Source organism: Maylandia zebra, linkage group LG6 (assembly GCF_041146795.1).
Source record: "Maylandia zebra isolate NMK-2024a linkage group LG6, Mzebra_GT3a, whole genome shotgun sequence".
NCBI lineage: Eukaryota > Metazoa > Chordata > Actinopteri > Cichliformes > Cichlidae > Maylandia > Maylandia zebra.
In genome coordinates, this window is record NC_135172.1 from 31,669,960 (window position 1) to 31,684,710 (window position 14,751).

Consider the following 14,751-nt stretch of genomic DNA (forward strand, 5'->3'; position numbering starts at 1 on the left):
ATTTTGGGGGATGTTAAATAGTTGTAAAAATCAGCCGTGTCCTCACCAGCTGCAAGAAGGCAGCAATTCGGTAGAGCAGGGCACGGCTGCGGAGGGGTCCGGCGGCGGCGACAAGAGATGGAGGGCTCAGCGGGATGGGGTTGCTGGAGGATGGGGGTTGGGGTGCAAGGACCACCAGGGCATCCGTGCTATGGCTGACTGCCGCCTCGTACTCCCGCCTGGCTAACGATCTACTGGCTTCTTCACATGACTTCTCCGCTCTCCTGTCCGCCATGACTTAGGGACAAACCGTCTACAAATAAAACACAAACGGCACAAAAATAAGAACACTTAAAAAAAAAAAAAGAAAAAAGAAAAAAAAAAAAAAAAAAAAAAAAAAAAAACAGGGCTAGACAAAAGATAACAATTTTCTTTTTCTCCAACCTCTCGGAAATTGTCATCCTGATTATTGTCAAACAATATGTAAAACGCAGCCAACATCAGCTGCCTAACTTTCCACTGAAAACTGAATTCAGCTATTTGGGTAAGATATAGTCTGTTGCTTCCAATGAACTCCCGATTTGATAGGTCATTTTTATTTGCTTTTACTTGTACATGTAGTTGACACAGAACATTATTTTTAAATAAAGTAAATGTTTTTTTTCCCCTCCACATAACGTCACAGTCATAAATTATTAAATTATGTTCACTTTAATAATAAATTATATATTGTGGCTTTTGATTTGGAACAAGTTTGTTTTTGTTTTGTTTTTTAAAAAGGTTTTCTACAGTAAAATGTAATTTTACAGTGGCAACAAGCAAGAGTCAAGTTCTCATGTAACTGATGTTTGCCATAAATCAACAAGAACAGAGGATAAGACTCCTTGGAGTGTTTCTAACATACCTCAACCTCTGCCTGTGCTTACACAGTGTAAATTGAAATACATGTGCAAAGAGCAGAGAAAGATGTAGTCATGTGAGATGTCTTAAGCAATATAAGAGACATTCTTCTTTATGATCAAGCTCTGAAGTCAGTAGTAGAGTCAGCTGTCTGGTGTCAACTGACTCATAATGGGCATAACTGATCATCCAGAATAAAGGGGCATTGCTGAGACAAGATAGTGGACATGCTGGACAGTATGCAGAGGAAAAGTCAATATAACCTTTATGTTGAATTTCTAGCAGTACTTTTATTTTTACAATGTTTCAGATAAAACCTCATCACAATCTGTCCTGATGAGACTTGCGTATTTTGGGACTAGGAGTGTAATGGTACTTGCCCTCAACCCATCAGTACACAGCGTTCAGTTCGATATTGCCCCGTGACAAAAAAACAGTACTGTGAGAAGTTTGCACTTATGTCTACACACTTGGATTCCCGGAACAAAAATTCCAGGCTGGGAGCCACTGGGAAAAGCACAGCAGTGCACCTTGAAAGCAGGTAAGGCATTATACGTGTACTTTATCTGACAACTCATACAATCCGCTGAGTTTTTAAATTTAACTTACTCTACCGCTGGAATCTACAACTTCCCTGCTCACATTGTGGGGTTCACTAAGGATGGATCTTGATAAAATTACAATATCACTGCCAATACAGGTTCTGGTTAGGGGTACGATCATTTCACTTTGTATATTCCTAATCAACTTTTGGAGAGAAAAAAAAAAAAAATAGGAATAGGAAGTTTTCTACATTTTCTAAATCAATGTGGATTTATTATCAATAAATATAAACATAGTATAGAATAAGGAGTTCAAAAAGCCTCATATGTGATTGATTCCGAAGTACAAAGGCCCCTGTGTTAACTGTGAGAAAACATAATAGCACAGATAACGGAAATTCATAGGTTCAGAGACACATGATTCAAATGATCTAGACAATTTGGTAACCATCCAAAACCAATTATCAATTCCAAATCCTAAAGGTCACACTGAATGTAAAGACCAACATTGCTTTCATCTAGTGGTAATCACTGTTTCCTCAGTGTGGACAAAAAGACCAACTGTGCTTTGTACAAATATTCAAACTCAAGTGGCACCACTAGCGTTTAATTTTTAACACGATATTTTTACAAACATACATAAAAATATGTTGCAATCATATTAGCTTCATTTACTAAACCTTTTTTCACAGTATGCAAAACTTGAACAAAAGGTTAACGTTTCAAAGTATATCTTTTGTTTAGTTTCATCTGCTGTAATAAAAATGTACTGAGCCATGAATGTACTCGTGTTCTGGGTGTTGTTTTTTTTTTGTCTTTTGGAGTGGGAGGGGGCTGTTACCAGTAGCTTTTCTAGCAACTTCTAATTAATATCTTATACAACAACATGTAAGAAACAAGAAAGTGGCTTTTTTTTTCCAGGATAGGGAGGGTACACTGTGAACTCCTGTCAAACGCCAAAACCTCAAATGCTTAGCCTTGGATAACAGCCTAGCAACTTCTGGCCCGGTTTCCAACCACGCTGGTTTCAACACCAGAACTGCAACTTATCTCAGGAAGGCAGATAAAGAGCTTTTGTCACAAAAATACTACACTAAAAGCCCCTATTATAGCTATGTGCAAAGCAAACGGAGTTTCAACAGTTAGCTGATGCTCAATTTCAATCCAAGCACTCACCACAGTATGGAATTTAGATTTTGATTCTGACTACCTCAGAGGAACAGGGAAGCTGTCACCTACAGCACAGTAATTTTAGGCATATTTGGAACAGGGTGTCCTTGAAAGAGAGAGAGGAGGCACCAAATTACTATATGCTAGCTGTGAAATTGCAATTTATACCTGCATCGCATGATGAAGACATTAAACAAAAGGATTTGACATTTCACACATTGTTAAAAAAATATTTTCAAAATCAAAATCAATCATGCAAGAGGCGGTGGGTGCAGTGGGGGAGTCTGTTAACCCTGTAACAGTGTTTGAGACACTTCTTCAACATCTACTAACATACAGCTACGTTAGTAATAGCTGCTCTGGCTCAACATGTCTCTTAGGACCATAGAGAGACAAGTCTTTCAGCTTATGTGCAGTACATGGTAATACACATGACACACAATAATGTATTTGAAGGATTTTTTTCACTGTCGCAAAAAGCACATGTGAAGCAAATAATGCAGTCATTGCACTTATATTAATTTTAACGCTAAAAATACCACAATCGTCACCATTGGCCTGGACAGATATTCCATGAGTCGGAAAAAAATAAGCTAACCAAGCAGGGAGGGGACCATAAGCAGCTAATTCTTTGCCTTTTCATTTAGGAATATGACACATTATAGGTCTGCTGATCTTCAAAAAGTGAACTCGTGGTGTGAACGCTTCCTTTAAAAATAAAATAAAATAAAAAAAATACAGATGCATTTTTGATTAGTATAACTAGTTTTTTGTCATCATGCAGACATGAAACTAACCAATTTTGCCACACCTCGTCATCACACATTGTCTGGAGCATTTTGCATAAAAATGGTTCATCCACAATGTCAGAAAATCTTAAAATAACTTCTAGGATTTGAATTTAAAGTAGCTGTTTGTATTTGTAAAACAATTTTCTGCAAATATAATAATTAAAATAGTCTTAAGACTAAGGAAAAAACATGTAATCATCCAAAAGTAGTTGAGAGTTAAAAGTTGCTTGACCAGAGAATGATGGCTTATGGGAAGATGAACAACAGAATTGTAGACAAAAAAACAAAAGAGATGCACGACTGATATTAACACAGTGCTTGCTACGATCAAGTAGGGTTAGTTTAAAACCAATGTAGCGATTCACAGCCCTATTTGTTACTGTGGGGATATCCGTTACCTAATATTAGTGCTTGGCACTTCACTGGTGCAACGAAAAATAGTTTGGCGGGATGCAGCGGGTGGGAAGCTGTCTTATTTTTCGTGTTCAGTCGTGGGACTCCACGATTACAATATACAGTGGAAGAAAACGCTAATATTTATAACGGAAAATAGTTGTAGAGCAACCGCGACTGTCTCCGTTGTCCTCAGATAACGTTATTTGGCTTGACAGTATCGTCAGCAGCAACGTGTGCAAAATACGGCTGTAAAAACTTATTTCCCTGAGCTTAACTGGCAGGAGGCAGCAAGAGTGCATACACTAAATACCAAATACACTGGAGTGGACATGATCTGCCTTTCAGTAGTTAGTTATAGCTATTGTTTGTCCAGAAAACTTGTCATGACTGCTGCAAGTAAGAGCGATGACGGCAGCGTCACAAAGCCTTGCAAAAAAACAAAAAAACAAAAAAAAATGTCCCCACTCAAAGTGTTGGTCAACTTATCGCTCGCCTTTGCACAGGGCACACAGTGTTGCCACTAAATAGAGTATGCGTAGCTAGCAGTTAGCCTGCTAGCCAAAACACGGCCTTTCTTGGAACCAAACTGGGAAGCTCACAACAAGAATGGCTGTCTGGTTTGTTAATGTTAGCGGGCTAGCTAGCTAGGTTCGCCGAAACAAAACGGGTTCGGGCCTGTGATTTTGCCACGGTGTTTGGACGCATATAACTGGTATGACATCGTGTTGTTATTCGTGCATAAACTCAAAGCATTCGCCATTATCCTAATGATTTATGGTGGGGTTTCGTGGCAGTGCCTTTGAGATGAAAAAGACAACTGAAAGGGCTGAAAATGGGAAGTCAACACTTACCTAGCTTTACTTTCTACGCCATCTTGGATCCACTTGTCAGACCGTCATCGCAAAGCATAGTGGGATGTACAGATCTGAAGGTTGAGGGGACCGAAACGTGTGTTTGCGTGCGCGTCTATATGGCCCGTGATGACAAGCATCCTTTTTGTCATAGTAGTTCGTTTTATTCCTTGTAAGCACACACGTGGGACTAAAATTCAAGTAAAGTTAGTCTACGGGTCATTCTGCAGTTAAAGCACAATTTAGGAATCGTTTTTTAAAACTGGTCTTTTATTTCATAATTCTCTGTTATGTTTCTAAGAAAAACACATTAAAAAAAACATCAAAAATATAGATTTGTCCACCTCAGGTATCAAAAGTACACTTTTATGTGACATTTAAGTTGCTGTGTGCTATGCTTGGTACAGCTCACACCAATACTCTGGAATATGAAAAAGCATATTTTATAGCATATAATATACATTCTTAAGACTTAATTTATATTCATTTAAGCAACTTTTGAAATCTACGTTCCCCAACGTTTTCATTTAATTTCAGTATTTATCTCAAATACACTGTTCACACATTTAATAATAATAATAATGAGAATATTTTATATACTTTTAATATATTTAGAAAGTTTATCACACACACACACACACACACACACACACACACATATATATATAGAGATATATCTCTATATATATTGAGTATATATTGAATTGAGTAACATAATGGACTGCAACAGTCATGAATGATTGTGAATATATATATTTAAAAAAGGAAGGAAACACCAAAATTAATTTATCTTCTTTTTGTAATACAGGTAACAGTGCTGCATTGGTTAGAGTGACACAGTCTAGTCAGAAAAGATTGGAAAAATACAAAATTTGCCAAAGAGAACTGACCTTTGGACTATCCATAATATTATCACAGGACTTGTTCATATTACTTTATTACTTCTTTTTTGTCGCCTTCTAACTACTTTATCTTTTCCTTTTCCAGGCTAAATGGGCATAGTTGAACAAATGACCTGGGATACAATCACTCTTCTTTAAAGTATGTTGGTGTTTTAAAAAGTTGTTTAACAATTGTAACACACATGCCAACAAAATGAAAACAAAAAAGTGCGTTTATAACATTTTAATTGTTGTATTTGACATGCAATTCGGATATTAAGAAGTTGTGATAAGAGAAAAATGCCATTTTCTTTTGGGGGAGGGGTTTCTCAAGAGTTATTTTATATTTTAAATAATAATTTTGGAACCACTTTATCAACAACTAGGTTTACATTTTGTCCCAGGACAGATATAATTAACCCCCAAATGCATGTTTTAATATCTTATAGATATTTTCAAATTCATGAGTGGGACAGACAATGTTCTACAACTGTAGGATTGACTCCTATATGTCTGAAAATAGCTGGGATAGGCTCCAGCGCCCCCCGCGACCCTGAAAAGGATAAGCGGAAGCGAATGGATGGATGGATGGATGTCTGAAAATATAAAATCTGAAATGTAGCATTACGGTTTAAAAAAGAAATCTGCATCAAATTATGTTTATTAAACTAAAAAATTTAGTATAAAACTAAAAAGCATTTTGAGTTTATGACATTTTAGGAACGTCACTTATCTTCCCTTAACCTAAAGGTATTTTTCCTCATCCATCCAGTCAAGCCTTTTATAACTCTCAGGGATGTACAATGATATGAGCCGATTTTGTGACACAGATGAGGTGTTTCTAATAAATCCAATCAAGTCCTCGAGGTGACCAAAATTAATCCATTTGCTTCATAGAACATATTTAAAAAACCCGAAATGACCACACACACAACAATAAGTGGTGTGTGTAAGATTAAACTGTGATGTATTGAAAATATCCACAATAATAACATTTGAATCTTTATGTTGACTTGCCACATTACATTGTGGACATAAAAAAAGAGGGAAAATATAATTGAGCTAGTTAAAATTGTATTTTCCGCACTCATAAGCCAAGAAATGAGGGCACATACACATAGTAAGTAAAGCACAGAGGTAATTGCTATGATTAAAAGCAGTTTTCCATTCAAATAAGAAGTTCCAGTATTCTGCTATTATGCATGCTAGCTCATTGTTATGGCACCCCTGACATTTTATTATCCCGAGCCACATTTAATGTCATTAGTTCTACCTGTGCTTTTGTGCTATTACCACTCAAAATGCCTACTGTGGTGTTTACTGGTGCACAACTGGATGCCAACAATTTCTTTGTCAATATATCTGCTGGTGGAAAAAATCTTTTTATGTGGTGTATGAATGTGTCAAACATTTCATTTTGGGCCCCGTGGAGATTAAAATCAAAGTGAAGAGAGGGATCTGCAATCTGGATAACCCATTGTAATTAAAGCATCGGCACATATTATTCATTGAACTTTGTGCGCTGTACGCCCTTGGTGTTTTTCACATTAATCCTTTTATCACCTACTATGCACTCATGTTTTCATGGTTTGTCATAATAGAATCAATGTAAGTCAGGCTACAATAACACCTACATATATAACTGTTAACCAAATGTCAGAAGTTTATTGTTTACATTGCTAGATGTACATTGAAAACCAGGTTTTTATAAAGAAACAGAGGCTAAACTACTGTATATATTACATCAAATGGCAATGTGTAACACTTTGAATATCCAGTCCAGAGTGAGATGCAAAGGATAAGTGTTTGCATGTTCATGTGTGTTGAAGACTTTTTTTTGCTAATTCTATCACATTGGAATTAGATTGCTTTCACAGGCTGCCATTATACTGTGTAGTCAAAAACATTTCCACAGAGGGAAAAACAAAATATGAATCAAAACATAAACATTTCACTGCAGATTATGAATCATTTCCTCCTTGGCAATGAGATGTGTGGTCTTGTTGACCAGAGACATAAGTGAGTTGAGTTTGTGTGACCAGTCGTTGAGCAGGTCATTGGGGTCTTTGGGCCGCTGAAAGTTGATGATGCCAGCCAGCCGGTCAACCTTGGCGTAGATGGTCTTGTTTACAACTAGGCTGGAGAGGAACTCCTCCGACTCCTGATAAAGTATTTAACGAGAGAGAGAGACCTGGGTTAGTGCCTCTTATTTATAGTTTTTGAGTGTAACTCGGCAGTTCCGAGTTACACTCAAAAACTACATTTAAATGAGTTATTTAGCTATATTGTTTTACTTACATCAACAGAGAGGTCAAGAAGGTTAGCCATCCTTTTCATTGTGATTCTCGTGTAATATTTGGCCATTATTCGGATGTTCTGGGGACAGCAGAAAACACGTGAAAATCATATCACGGTTATCAGTGCACATACAATGTACCTAAATATAAGAGCCAGACAGTTTATCCACTCAATCTGCATAAAGCTTCAGAGTCATCTTTATCTCAGTTGCCTCCATCGTATTTCTATTGTATGTCCAATTGTGTTCCATTTAGTCCTATTACATATTAATGATCAAGGAACTGACCTCACAGCCCATTGTTCATTCAGTGGGTTAAATTCAGTCATTGTGCAAATGTAGTGTTTATAAGGCTGGGGAAACCTGCAGTCAGCTGAGACTGAAGAAGTCACTTGGATGACTGACAAAATGTTTCTCCCACTGAAAACGCTACGTCCAGATGAAGAGAATCAACCTTCTGGGATTAGTCCTTGTATCTATTTAAATTGAACTCAGTCTCTTGCTCATTATAAGAAAAAAAGGTTTTGAATGGTCCTGCCAACTACTTTACTTTAGTAAAAAACGAGGGGAAAACATGTCACCCACTGACAAGTTTAAAACTAAGAAAGCACTCAGAAAACCGTCAAAACTAAAACAAGTCTAACAAAGTGTCACAGTTGTGTGTTCAAACTCCAAGTGAGAAGCCCCTGCTCTCGACAATAGGACTTACATGCTCGACCACTCTATTCTTCAGGTCCTTCCACCTTTTCTCCCCTTCCTCTGTATAAGAGAAGACATCTGTTGCAGGGCTGTTGGGTGATCCGTCTCTCAGCTCTTTCCCATAATCCTCCACCAAGGAGGCCCAGCGCATTAACTCCATGGTAGTGAACTGTTTCAGAAGGTCCCTGGGACAAGAAGAATATTTATTAACAATCCCTCCCAATAAAACTTGTATCTACACCTTGCTACGGAGAGTACACACCCAGTATCAACATATGTGAACATTGCTGTGGTTAGCTCTCCCAAGTAGCTTACGAAAAAGTACTGCCTTGAATTGTTTTGTTGATTTGTTTGGATTGTTTGATTACGTAATTATGTAGGAAAACAACGGCAAAAGAAGAAAAATGAAGCAAAACACAGTACAATACTGCTCCTCTTTTTTTGACTCAGTTTACTTATCTGAAATAAGTGGGAAGAAGTGCACACTTATTTAATCACATTCTTCCTTCATAAGATACTATTTAACCAACTTAATTATTGTTATAAACCTCAACAACAACAACAACAACAACAACATTATAAACACTTCCAATAACACAGAATATAAACAAAATGAAATACACAAAATAATAATCTGATCATCTTATATTTACAACTCCATAAGTTCACATCTGCACATGAAAGCCAAGTAACTCCACTTAGGGAATGTTAATTACAAAATCCAAATAAGCACAAAGTAACAACCAGAGACATTCACTGAAATTCAACATTGTCCCCTTCTTTACATCTCTTGAGGACCATATCCATACCATACCTCTCTTTTTGACCTGCTTCATGTTTGGACACTGATTCAACCTTTAACTGTCTGACTCCACACACTCAAACTAGAACTTTTCCTGGTAGTATACACCTTCCGTTTTGAAGTTGCAAAAACCCCTTAAATTATAACTTCATTCTCTCAGAAAAAATGCTTTGAATATTTCCTGGTAGCTGATTATGTTTTGCTCTTAAAAAAAAAAAAAAAAAGTGCTGTCCAGAATTTCACAAGATCTACAAATTTTAATCATTTAATCTTTAAAAATAGTCAATTTATAAAGTCCTTGTAACCTGAATTGTAAATGATCATTACTGCCTTTAAAATAAATAAATAAATAAACAATAACAGTGGATGTGATGTACTTTTGTAGTTATTGCCCCAGACCTCTGCACAATAGCTTAAATAAGGTGAAGCCAGCAAATCATCACCAGAGCAGAAAATATTACCATCATCAGCAAACAGCAACATTTTTAAATAGTTTTTAGCATTTTCTTGAGATAAAAACATTTAGCAACTTCGCTAAAATAGCAAATACCCACTGTGTGTGGGACTGTCCACAAAGATTCATATAGTAATTGAGAAAAGGTAGCAAGCTACATTATACTGTAACATATATTGTGTTTTCTTTGTATTTTTCTATTATCTAGCCACAACACATCTGTAGCTTACTTTTTTAGAGTACAGCAGCACCAAAAGAAGCAAAAATTATTTCTCACTTGTATTTCGGGATTTCTTCCAGTTTCTTGTCTCCACTGATTCTGTGCACAAGGTCTGACTGCTCGTTCTCATAGGGTGAAAGAATCACATAGAGCACCACACTCTTCAGGGCCTGAAAGACAAAAAAGTAGCTGCAGCACTCAACAAGCAACGAGCAAACTAGACATACAGGAAGAAAAAAAAAAAAAAAAAAGGAAAAACAAAAAAGACCTAATTAACTGTTACACATAAATACAGATTTCAGTAACAGGACTAAGAGAACGTCTCCCTCCAATACTTTAGGACACATTTAGTCAGGTTAATCAAATACACTTGATTAACTGATCATCAGCAAGCACGATCACCTCTTTAATGGTGGATGGTTTGCTGGACAATGATTCCAAGGACACCAGCAAATCTATAACAGATTGACGCTTTTTTTTTTTTTCAGCCAAAGTGTTGCAATGGCCCAGTCAAAGTCCAGTCCAGATTAAAATGCTGCAGGGTGACCTTAAGAGAGCTGTGTATAAACAAATGCCCACAAAGCTTAGTGATCTGAAGCAGTTTTGGGGGCTGAGATTCCTCCACAACACTGTGAGAGACTGAGTTATACAGAAACTATTACTTCAAGTTATTCCTGTCAAAAGTAGTTCTACTACCCATTGAATCTTAGGGCGTACTGGGGTGCGTGTACTGGGTTTTGTGCCCCCTCCCCAGACACACACACACTAACTTTTGTTAAATAATTACATGATGCAATACGTCATCTGTTATTGCTCATCTGAGGTTGTATTTATCTCACTTTAAGACCTGCAAATATTACAAAAAACAACAAAACCACAAAAAAACCCAGTATCATTTTCTACAGGAAACCCCTGTCATTATTTGTAAACAAGTCAGCAAGCTGAATTTGCTAATCACAAAGTTAAACATCCGTTAAAACAACCTTTATACTCTTGACAGTAAATATATATATATATATATATATATATATATATATATATATACATACACACATATACACACACACACACACACACACATACATACACATATACACACCTGTTGCCACTTGCTGCTGTCCTCCAAGATGCAAGGGGTATCATAAATGGCCCTGTAGTGTTTGCAGATGGACAGGTAGGAGCCCTCATGCTGGTCCACCTGAATCATCAGGTTGTAGTACTTCAACTTCTGCTCCTGAGTTGTTCATGAGAAAAAAGTTTGATTAGGTCAGCCCTTGAAGCTAAAACCTACCAAACTGATACAAGAGGGTACAGATGCCACCCATGAAAATACATTAAAATATATGTCATTGCCATCTTTAATTAATTAATTCCCAGTTCCTGGTCTGTTTCATACCTCTGTGCCCTCCTCTTGGAAAAACTTGGTGTTTATCTTCTTGCTGATGATCTGGGTACGAATGTAATCCTTGACAGCAATGCAAAGCCTCATCTGTTCCAATATAAACTCCACCTTCTCCTTTTTCTCCATTGAGCCATATGTCTCCACCTGATCAGAACATGCGTGAGTAATGAATGGGAATATTTATTTAATCTTAATCTATGTATTTTTAAACTATAGTCATACAAATTATAAAATCTCCCCCATACACCCAACAGCAATAAGGAAACAACAACTACTGCACAGACCTCGTCATCTTGAAGGTATAAAATTGAAACCATCTGTTCCTTACCTGTAATTCTTGAAGAATGGCAGCTGCCTCTTTGACCTCTCCATTTTGCTCCTTGATATTAGCTAAGGTCTTTGTTAGCCTGGCACGCTCGATCTCCACATAGATCTGTGACGTGGACAAATTTAGAGTGTTAGTTAAGCAAATAGTTACTATGACCTGCCTTCAACAGACAACAGACATTTGCAAAATAGTTGTGTGTAAACCAGACCACATTAATTTGTGATTGGAAGTTTAGGCATGTGAAAAAAAAAAAAAAAGAATTTTTCATTCCGTTTTTCACTGAACTGAATTTTTCAAGAATTTCATTGATTACAAAAAAAATTCACCTTTCAGATTTTAGGTAACTGTGACCGTATTCAACCTGCAATGCTTAAGCTAGCCTAATCTCTCATTATTTAGCTGTAACTTCTTTGATAGCTTTCCAAATCTATACAAATTTTCAGATATCAACATTAAATCACATATATTCCAGACCTTTCCAGCTGTCACAGTGCGAAGTGTGTCGATTAGCCTCAGCTTGATGGTGAGATCAGTCACAGCATCCACATACTTGTAGCATTCTTGGACCATTTTGGCAACAGCCTAATAGAGGAAAAACAAACAAATAAACAAAAACAACTAACAGATTCAGGTTGTATTAACTTTCAAAGAATGGTTGTGGGTTATTAAGTTAAGCTTATTAAAAGAGCTCTGAATTTAAGGACTTGTCATGACTAAATTTTGTCGGAGTGGTACTTTCCAAAAAAGTGTATTTAGCATTTTACCCCTCAGAGGAAATCATTTCAAAACAGATCCTGATCTTACACTATAGATAACATTGCAGCATGTTTTCATTAAAAACAGTTACATGACCAGTAATTATGATTGCTCATGTAACTGAGCAATATATTTATACATTGTAATACAATTTGAAAAAAGGCTTTATAAGCATGATAAAATGTTTCTGTATTAAGACTGTAGATTCAGAAGAATGTTTTAGGACAGAATTGATACAAAACAGGAATCAAGACAAAAGAGGTATGTAACCTGTTTGAGCTGACTCCTCCGTTTGGTGAGTAGCATGATGTTTTCATTGAGTGCATCCCAGTCCTTGGCTTCATAACACATCTGAACCACAGCCACAAGGATTCTGGAGGTTGATACCATGTCTGATGCCTGCACAAAGGTTAAAGGCAGATTAAAAAACAAACAAACAAGCAAACAAACCAAAAACAACAATAAAAAAATACATGTTAACCAATATACATTGCAATCATGAAAAATTAATTTCTTATTTCATCAACACATCTTTCAGTTTTACTGTTTTACAAAAAAGACTTTGCAAAGAGAATTATGCGACACTGTTCTCTGGTTAACCGTGTCCATTCGTTTACACTCCTATGATCAGCTGCACCTATTAAAGACTGGGTCTGAATCGGACATCTACAAATAGTTTGAGAATGGAAAAACAACTTTAACTTAAGAATGTGTTTTAATCTCAATTTATATTATTTATGTTACTGTCACATCGGACCCGAGTTCTTAGATGTATTTCTGCAGCTAAATGGTCAAGAACACAAATTGCAACAGTGTACATCGACTTACTGTTCTGGTTTGCTTCTCCAATGATAACAAGCTCTCGATAGCTTCCTGCAACTTGCCCTCCTGCGACAGAAGAATGCACAAATACAGTGTCAGATATATTTATTGCTGTAAGCTGACAACAGGTAAGTCCTGCTTTTGTACCAGCAAAATGTTTAAGTCACTTTTCCAGGTTGGCAAACTAGCTAAAGTTTTAGCTAACGCTAAGAATACTAGCATGCTAGCGAGTATAATAACAAATAAATACCTGCGTGTGTGTGTAAACAGAGTACACTGGAAGTTTATGGAAGTAAAAAAATCCTCAAATTACAAAGTAAAGTATATTTACTGTATATTTGGTCATAAGAGCTATCCAGACAAAGCCAGTAACGCTAGATGCTAGTCTGAATGCTAACACTGATCTCGCTGCACCATGACTCAGCCGGCGCTGGCCTCTTTTACAACCCGCTTACTTTAGCCATTTTTTCACATTCCGGGAGACGCTGGTCTACAGTTGAACTGTAGTCGATCTCCATCTTGACAATCCTCCCATCGGATCTTTCAGATCGCTCCTCAGACATCTTTGCAGTGTACAAATGAAGATAGCGCACGGAGCTTTCTTTTCCTGCGGACCACTGTTTTACTTGTCAAACGAACGATGCTGCGAAAGCGACCAATCAAAGTCGAGAACTAAACTTCTGTCCGAGGCGCCTGAAGGACCGACTATGGACCCCGGTATTTGTCAGGCAGACCTGGTAAAATCCTGATTTTCCCTGATCGTTGGTCAGTAAGTTTATAGTTAAATAATTTAAAGAGTCTGACGTTGAGTGGAATCTTTTAGTCTTTGACTAAAGTTCAGAAGAATGGATACGAATCTATTTATGTTAGTTACAGAGACAGAATACAATAAATAAATGAATAAAAGTTTCCTTAATAATAGATTTTAGGGACTCGTGGACAGGTGACCAGTCTGCCCCAGTGTTAATATTATATATAGAGCCAGACATTAACACCTATGGTCAAATTAGAGTCAACAATTAGCTTAAACCCATGCCTGAAGGAGGAGGACAGAGTACCCAGAAAAAACATGTAAACACTACACAGAAAGGTACCAGATTAGATTTAGACCAACGACCTTCTCGGAATAATATTAATAATACAATTTAAATTCAAATACGTTTACTCAGACGGTCATTTTAATCTGTCTAAGCTGTTCTTTTGACATTAAAAAAGACGATATAACCATGCATCACCAGCAGGATGTGCTGATTCACCATTTTATAGCTCAATTCATTACTCAAAGCAAACCGCAAAATAACATCTTGAGTGAGTTCGAGTTTATTACATTAATGATGAAGCCAAACGTGCTTAAATTGGGACATAAGTGTTTGTATGGTGTAGTTGGGTGTAGGCGACCTGTCGCTGCACTAATTACTTATTCCGGACGCTCCATTAAAACCTTATTGTTACCGTTTAAATA

The 14,751-nt window shown here is 36.9% G+C and overlaps 2 protein-coding genes across 2 annotated transcripts in view; both read right to left on the reverse strand.

Annotated features, from left to right (window-relative positions):
* helz (helicase with zinc finger) overlaps nt 1–4,721 on the reverse strand; it is a 50,615-nt gene extending 45,894 nt beyond the window's left edge. The window contains exons 1-2 of the mRNA XM_004539199.6: nt 4,630–4,721; nt 47–292 (exon numbers count right to left, since the gene is read on the reverse strand). Of these exons, the coding sequence (XP_004539256.2) occupies nt 47–274 (228 nt within the window). The 5' untranslated portion in view covers nt 275–292; nt 4,630–4,721. The remainder of the gene's footprint in view (nt 1–46; nt 293–4,629) is intronic.
* Nucleotides 4,722–7,149: 2,428 nt separating this feature from the next.
* On the reverse strand, nt 7,150–13,970 carry psmd12 (proteasome 26S subunit, non-ATPase 12). The gene is made up of 11 exons (XM_004539200.5): nt 13,745–13,970; nt 13,296–13,355; nt 12,738–12,866; nt 12,186–12,293; nt 11,712–11,816; nt 11,378–11,527; nt 11,081–11,215; nt 10,039–10,151; nt 8,516–8,690; nt 7,809–7,886; nt 7,150–7,671 (listed from the first exon to the last, which is right to left on the reverse strand). Exons 1-11 carry the CDS (start codon nt 13,850–13,852, stop codon nt 7,462–7,464), a joined length of 1,371 nt encoding a protein of 456 aa, XP_004539257.1. The 5' UTR covers nt 13,853–13,970; the 3' UTR covers nt 7,150–7,461.
* Between the last annotated feature and the right edge of the window lie 781 nt (nt 13,971–14,751).

Excerpts from the sequence above, each read along its gene's own strand:
- psmd12 (XM_004539200.5), bottom strand. The coding sequence starts at position 13,852 with ATGTCTGAGGAGCGATCTGAAAGATCCGATGGGAGGATTGTCAAGATG. Across the intron at positions 13,356-13,744 it reads AATGTGAAAAAATGGCTAAA|GAGGGCAAGTTGCAGGAAGC; the intron begins GTAAGCGGGTTG and ends CTTCTGTCGCAG. Across the intron at positions 8,691-10,038 it reads GAAGAAATCCCGAAATACAA|GGACCTTCTGAAACAGTTCA; the intron begins GTGAGAAATAAT and ends TTCTTGTCCCAG.